Source organism: Dendronephthya gigantea, unplaced genomic scaffold, assembly GCF_004324835.1.
Source record: "Dendronephthya gigantea isolate DGI-Jeju-01 unplaced genomic scaffold, DenGig_1.0 000109F, whole genome shotgun sequence".
Lineage (NCBI taxonomy): Eukaryota > Metazoa > Cnidaria > Anthozoa > Malacalcyonacea > Nephtheidae > Dendronephthya > Dendronephthya gigantea.
In genome coordinates this window covers 617,964-626,362 of record NW_021163119.1, presented here as the reverse complement: position 1 = coordinate 626,362, position 8,399 = coordinate 617,964, and the positions used below count along the sequence as shown (strand labels likewise).

The window sequence follows — 8,399 nt, the reverse complement described above, 5'->3', positions numbered from 1 at the left end:
TGATTTGTTTTCCTATTTATGTATTTGTGAAGAATTATTTCTTCCCTTGTTCGTTGTGTGTTGTATAGTTCAGTCTAATGCATCCTGGGGCTGTCCCATGTGTCTCCGACCAGATCTGGTATAAATACAATATATTGTTACATTGAACTAACCTATATACTTGGGAATAAAAACATTCAATAAATCCAGACCAGGTCCAACAAAGAACTCAATGACTTAATTGTTCACTGTATGTGATCGCTTTGCGATTACTAGAAATACGTGACATGCCTCATTTTCAAAGAACATTCGAGGCCAACTCTCACTCAAATCCGATTCAAATGCTTGATGAAACACGTCATTTATTAACTGCCAACATGATCTTTCATTGACAAATGGAGAAATAAAAGAAACGAAATTTGCGATATTATTTAATTAAGGTTGCATATGCTAAATGCCTTAACAGAATGATGCAGCACTGTGCCAGGACAACATATTATAATATTTAAAAGTGACCGAAACGCACTTTTTAAATCTTGAAGCAACAAACCAACTGCAGCGTCTATACTCTACATAATTTAGTCACAAATAGTACAAAAACATTGCGGATAAAAAACACCAATCACTTTATGCTATCCTGGTGGTTATTTATCGAGCTTGCTGCTTGCATGGGTATAGGCCTATGTTTTTATAGCTTTATTAATTTCAGCCCTAGGGAAGAGGGATGCGAGTTGCGTTGTCTAGTGCTCTTTGTATAGATTCTTTCATCTTACATATTACATCATCTCTTTGAATATCAACAGTCTTTAATATTTCCTACCTTCGACTTCGTTAAACGAACCACCATAAACGATCATTAAAGATGATAACTTGAATTATTTTTCTTGACATGATAAAATTTCTTATTTATAAAAGAAACCACATCATGATGTAATTCCACACAACTTAAGATAAAGTTACTCCACAGCTTATTTGTTAAACACGATGGTCTGGTTAGTAATTGTCCAGCAAGTTAATACGTGGCTTTAGAAACCAACAACGCGTGAGATGAGAAAACTTAAGATATTAAACAAAGCCGGTTTGAAGCTTTTAATACGACGCCAGAGCGCTGTGCCGTGGTTATTAATTTGTCGACCTAAAGCTTACTTCGTGTGATAGTTGTCAATCGAGTCATTGTATTGCTTCCAATTTGCAGGATTTCTTTGCAAAACCTATTCATTTCAAAGCAGATATATACTTTTAGCTTTTTTAGGCTTTTCAAAGACTTGTGTTATTGTGGTATAAACAGACTATAATTTCTTGGTTGAACCCCGCTGCAGAAGGAAAGGAACAATTTGATAGTTGGTTAAACTGAGACTTGTATAGGTAACTAGTTGGTCAGTATGAAAATACAGGATAACGGGTAGCACATGAAGTTCCAATCAAAGAAAGTGCCAGAGTTTTCGTCAGATGAAACAAAATTAATAAAAGAAAGATAAATGTGTCTTATCTAATAGAAAAGTCGCCCCATGACGTAATTCCACCGCCCTCATATGTCAATATTATTAATTTATCACAATTATCAGTATATTATTGTCAGTATCAAGACGAGTAAAGGAAATTAGGAACGAAATTTACGATTTTATTGAAGGTTTCGCTAAACGTTTTAACATGACGTCACAGCGCTGTGCCGTGCCTGGAATACTTCGCTGTTGACAAAGTAAAATGATTTATAATCTTCAAGAGACAAAAACGTACCCATGAAATTCACGACGTAGACATAATTCCACAGAATTAGGCCACAAATAAAATAATAAACGCTAAGAAATGTTCAGAAATCCAGCAGACAAGAATAAAACAACACTCTGATGGGATCCTGCTGGTTCTTTGTTCAACTCAATGTTGTAAAATATCTGCGTTGTGAACTAACGCTTAGGTTAAACATTAATGCCACGTCAAAGCACTTTAACATTTTCAGTCATTTTTTAACCGTTCGCTAGCGAAGTATTTACATATTTTCTTTTCAATTTTAACACAATAAATAAATTAGTTCAGCTTGACTGTTCTTATTTCAAAAGAAAATATGCAAATATTTCGCTAGCGTAAGCAACCACTGTTATGTACTCGACATTCAGTGTAAAAAGATGTATATTTCATATCAGAAATCATTTATATACACATATAATATTTACGTTCATTGAATACTAATTATACCTAACTAATTATTCCAAAGTCTCAACATCTCCCTCATTCAAGAAGATTTAATAAATGTCAGAAGAAATTATAAAGTTTTAAATGTTTTTTTTTTCTCAATGTTTTCTCACAGTTATACTAAATATGTTCTGGATACTCAATCTGGATTCACTCCGTAACGCTGTGGCTTACGCACTCTGCGTCCATATCTCGTGATCTGGATTCCTTCTGTATTTGCGTGCTTCTCTTCTTCAACTGGTAAATGTTCTGTCTGCAGTGGTACGTGTTCTGTCTGTGGGGTATCCTCTTCTGAGTCCTCATTGAATGAGTCACACTGCCTTTCATTAGTCTTTAAAAGGTGTCGTCGATTTCGTCTGAATATTTGACCATCTTGAGTCTGTACCAGATACGATTGTGGTGCCGTATCATGTTGCTCAATGACAGTCACTTGTACCCACTTTCCTTTCCTTTGCATTCTTGCAGCCTCTCCTTTGCGAAGGGGCGGTAGAACTCTTGACCCAATGTCATAGTATTTCTTTTGGATTTGCTGACTTGATCGCAATTTTTCCACAACATTTTGTTGGATTTGTGGCTGTAACAATGGTGTAATGGTCGGAAGACGACTCTTCAATCTGCGACTCATAAGCAGTTGTGCTGGCGATTTATTAACGCTATCCAAAGGACTATTACGGTATTCCAGTATTGATAAATAGGGATCTTGGCCACTTTCATCAGCTTTCTTTAGTAATTTTTTTACTGTTTGGACTGTTCTTTCAACCTGTCCATTGGACTGAGGATACCCAGGGCTCGAAGTGATGTGAAGAAACTCCCAAACTTCGGAAAAGTTCTTGAATTCAACACTTGCGAACTGTGGTCCATTATCGCTGACGACCTCATCCGGTATTCCATGACGGGCAAAAATTGACTTTAATGCAGTGATGGTTGCTGAACTCTTTAAACTCGGAAGCTTAGCTACTTCTGGAAATTTAGAATAGTAGTCGACACACAGAAGATAGTTAGTGTTCTTGAACTCGAATAAATCAACTCCTATCTTTGCCCATGGCCGGTCTGGTATCTCATGAGGAGTCAAGGGCTGTTTGATGTTACTGTTCCTGTTTTCGTTACAAGTTGGACACTTTGAAACCATTTCTTCGATTTCATTTCCCATGCCGGGCCAAAAGAGTATTTCACGTGCTCTCTGCTTACATTTGACGATTCCCAAATGAGCTTGATGTATTCTTTTAAGCATTTCACCTCTCAGGACCTTCGGAACAATTAACTTCTGATTTCTGAACAATAACTGGTGCATATAAGTGAGCTCATTTTGGTACGACCAGAACTCTCGAATGTCGGGATGTACTTGACTTCTCGTATTAGGCCACCCGCTCAATATTACGGTCTTCAAGTTCTGTAAGGCTGTGTCTTGATCTGTGGCATCTTGAAATTCTTTTAGTTTCTCTGGAGAAATTGGCAGTTCCAGATCCAAAAGACAAACTTCTAATTCTTCATCAAGAAGACTTTCTTTCTCTTCATTTAAATGCGCTCGGCTTAATGTATCAGGGAGGTACATTTCTTTGCCAGGTTTGTAGGTTACTTCCAGACTGTAACGTTGAAGCTGAAGCAACATTCTCTGCAATCGAAGTGGCGTCTGGTGCAAGGGCTTTCGAAAGATGGCTTCAAGTGGTTTATGATCGGTTTCCACTTTTACCGTTTGGCCGTAGATGTACTGGTGGAACTTGCTGCAACCATAGACTACAGCAAGCAGTTCTTTTTCAATTTGAGCATATTTTTGCTGATTACTAGTAAGGGCTCTTGATGCATAGGCAATGGGTTGTTGATCTTGCATTATCACTGCACCAAGGCCATGTGAACTGGCATCGACCGACAATGTTACAGGACAATTGACATCATAGTACTTCAGCACTGGTGTTGAAGCAACTAGAGATTTCAGCTGTTGGAAACTCTTCTTCTGAGACTCTCCCCAATGCCATTCTGTCTTACTTTCAAGAAGACTTCGCAATGGTGCACTGATTTCTGACAAATTTGGTAAAAACTTTGCTAAATACTGGACCATACCCATGAATCTCATAACAGCTTGCTTATCAGCTGGTTCTGGCATCTGTTGGATTGCACGTATCTTCTCCGGATCAGGTTGTAAACCATCAGCAGTAAGTAAATGACCCACATAGGTTAGCTGAGTGCGTTGGATCTCACATTTCTCACGATTCAGTTTCAAGTTCCTTTCTTGACACCGATCAAGGACAGACCTCAAGCGTTGGTTATGTTGGCTGATATCCTTCCCCCATACCAAAATGTCATCTGCGATGCATTCAACTCCATCAAGTCCTTCGAGCAGTGTTGTCATAACTTTCTGGAAAACCTCTGGAGCTGACGAAATGCCAAATGGAAGTCTCTTAAAGCGATACCTTCCAAATGGAGTATTGAAGGTGCACAATGTGGAACTGCTATCATCAAGCTCTATTTGCCAGAAACCAGAACTGGCATCAAGGGTAGAAAATACCCGGGCCTTTGGAAGTCGCGATACAACCTCTTCAACAGTTGGCAGTGGGTAGTGCTCACGTCGGATGGCTCGATTTAAATCACGAGGATCAATGCATATTCTTAACTTGTTGGGTTTAACGACAGTTACCATACTGTTTACCCAACTGGTTGGCTCAGACTGTTTTTCAATCACCCCGAGATCTACCATCCGTTCCAATTCCTTTAGTATTCTGTGGCGCAATGCAGCAGGTACTTTTCTTGGTGGATGAATGACTGGCTTTATATTAGGATCTACTTCAATGTGATGTTTTCCAACTGACTGAATGCAACCAAGACCAGAAAATAAGTCTGGATAATGATTGAGAATGTCATCGCCACTTTCGTTGTCACCATCAGATCGATGCAAATTCATGATTCTTTCAATTAATCCCAATTCCAAACAGGTTTTCCTGCCCAGCAGTGATGGAGCATCTTCATCTATTATCTGAAATGTGATTTGATAGAACTTGTTCTTTCGCTGACATTCAAATCTTGTTTTTCCAACTGGAGTGATTTTGTGCCCTGAGTAACTTACCAATCTGGCATTCGATGCAACAATCGGGAAAATGTTATTTTGAGCGATGTTATTTTGAACAATGCTGTTGTAAACATTGCGTGACATGACATTGCACTGTGCGCCAGTGTCAAGTTTAACTTCAATAGCTTTGTTGTTTATTATAATATTTTCGGTCCAGTCGTCGTCGCTAGAATTTTCCACCATTCCGATGAAAAAATCATCCATCTCATCTTGGGTATCAACTTGGAATGCTTGCTTATTCACTGGCACTAATCTCGATCGACAAACTCGAGCAAAATGGTTTTCCTTTCGACAGTTATTACAAATCTTGCCAAAAGCTGGACAGGCCTTTTGATAACTAGAATGTTCTCCACCGCAATTTCCACACTTTCGTTGCACGTAGCCATAGTTTGACTGCTGGGTTGACTGATGTTGTTTTGAATACAACCTTGGATTTAGCGATTTACTCGGGTAAGTAAATTTAGATCTTTGCAGTGCATGAAGGGACTTGTCGTTGTCATCGTTAAATTCTTTCAACTCTCTTGCACTTGCTTCACTCGCACGACATATATCGATAGCTTTTTGTAAGGATAGGTCCGCTTCACGAAGTAATCTTGCTCGTAGTTGATCACTTCTGATTCCTCCGACTATTCTGTCACGTATAAGACTATCAGTCAATGTACTAAATTCGCAATGTTTAGCTTTGTTTCTTAAATCGGTAGCAAAAGCATCGATTGTCTCAGTTGGTCCTTGTGATCGTGTGAAAAATTGATGGCGTAGAAACGTTAAATTCTTTCGTGGTTCACAGTACTGTTTGAATTTGTCTTTTAAGATATCGATTTTGTGTTCATCACCTTCCTTGGCAAAGTCGAAGGCGTTAAATACGGCACGAGCTTCTTCGCCGGCCACGTGTAGAAACGTGGCACACTGGACTTTCTCGCTTTTCTCGCCAATTTCGCTCGCAATGAGGAAAAGTTCGAAGCTTTGAATCCACTTTCGCCAATTTTCTGCTAAGTTTCCTTCCAGGCAAAGTTCACCTGGAGGCTTTAATTGTTCCATTTTGTTCAAAAAAATCCCATACCTGACACCATGTTATGTACTCGACATTCAGTGTAAAAAGATGTATATTTCATATCAGAAATCATTTATATACACATATAAATATTACGTCATTGAATACTAATTATACCTAACTAATTATTCCAAAGTCTCAACAACCACCTTTCTGCATATGGAAATCAAGCCTTATTAACGCCGTGAAGTTACCCTACGCTTTTATAAAACTTAAACTAATTTTATGTGATCTCGATTTAATTTAATTAGTAACTGACTAACAATCTATGACATTGTTTTGAAGACCAACAATGCATAAGATGACATGAATGGTAATTTTAATAGAGATTGCTTTGTTCTTGTGATATAAACAAACTATAAATTCTTGGTTGAAAGCCTCTGAGGAAGGAAAGGAGTCAATTTGACGGTGGAATAAACAGATTTGAAATTAGTGGCTTATAAAACAAAACGATGGTTGAGACAAGAAATTCGATTTCATATGCCAGTTTTCATCAGATAAAACCAATATAAATGTGTCAATTTCTACCATAAAAGTCACGCTATGATCTAATCACGCAGCCTTAACTTTGATTCACTTTTACCACAGTTATAAAAAACAAATTTGCTGAAGCCAATCGGTTAATTATTGACAACCAACATGATATGCTATAGTAAGACGAATAAAGTATATTTGGAGCAAGATTTTGGATTTTATTCAAGGTTTTGCTAAACGTTTTAACATGACGCGAGAGCGCTGTGTCGTGTCTAGCATACCTCGTTGTTGACGAAGTAAAATTATTTATAATCTTCAAGAAAGAGACAAGAACATACCTTTATCAATTCTTGAAACCCATAATCCAACTACATGGCAATAATTCAGCGAGATTTAAGTCAAAAATAAACCAAATAGACGCTAAGAAATGTACACAAACCTAGCGAACAAGAATACACCAAACACTCTGATGGTATCCTGCTGGTTATTTAATGAACTCAAGTTATTCATTCGAAATTGTCGTTGTGTGGGTGTCATACAGGGTGTGTCAAAAACAATATAATTTGCATAAGTTTATATTGCAGAAAACATTTCAATATCCGTGCGACTAATTGTGCTTCGAATATTTGACGTATTTGACATTAGAATAACCACACAAAGTTCAATTACAGAACATCCAAGCATGGATTGTGTTCACCTAAAACACTCTGCAGAATTTGTTAATATTCCTTATTACTGAATTTGTCTTGTGTCGGTGAGATCTTCCTCATTGAAAGCTAGGATCCTCCTCGTATGGAAGTGACCAGAGATTTTCTACCGTGCAGATCTACACAAAATGTGCTGTTTCAAAGCTATTTGTGTAGTCCCAGAAACATAAATGCGCAGTTACGAATTAAATAGAGGATTAGTAAAAAAAGTCTTCATGTAAATTTTAATCAACATCAGAATATCAGTAGCGGACCAAGGCAAGAACCCATGCAGAGAAACTCCATTTACTTTGCCCCGTTTATAGAACAAACATTTTTGGTACGGCACGCTTAATTTTTTTCAAGACAGGCTAAAAGAAATTGGCGCCGTAACTAAGCCTGTTTACGCGTTATTTCACTTTTTTAGGCCTAAATACCACAAAATTTTAGAAATCACCCAATAGAATATTTTTGGCACCCATGAGCACACCACAGTTGCTATATAAGTCAGCAGATTAACAAAGCACAGATGCATCAATTGAAGCAAATGAACATGCATGGTTTAGTTGACAAAATAAAGGAAATAAAGACAACTTGTTAGACCATCTGGTAATCATGCCATAAAGACCTTCTTAAAAATTTATCCTTCGAACAAAAAACAAATCTTTTTGCCCGCGTTATAGTGTCGGTATTTTTGCATTTTATAACTTGTTGAATGACTTCAGCACCCTAGGCTTCTATTAAAACATTTGTTTTCGTGTCCAACCAGAGCTTTTCCTGCTGTTCTTTCCCGCCATTTTGCAATAATTATTTAATCTGCGCATGATCAACAATAAAAAATTGCTGATGAAATCAAAGAACATTCGAGGCAGTCCCTCGCTCAAATCAGATTCAAAATTGCTGATGCAACTCAATATTTTCGGCACGATGTCCAAGCTTTGACAGGTCGAGAACATCT

General features: G+C 37.7%; 1 protein-coding gene across 1 annotated transcript; it reads right to left on the bottom strand.

Annotated features, from left to right (window-relative positions):
• Positions 1-2,308: 2,308 nt before the first annotated feature.
• Positions 2,309-6,268, bottom strand: LOC114535032 (uncharacterized protein K02A2.6-like). Its single transcript, XM_028556408.1, has one exon. It carries the CDS (start codon positions 6,266-6,268, stop codon positions 2,309-2,311), a length of 3,960 nt encoding a protein of 1,319 aa, XP_028412209.1.
• Between the last annotated feature and the right edge of the window lie 2,131 nt (positions 6,269-8,399).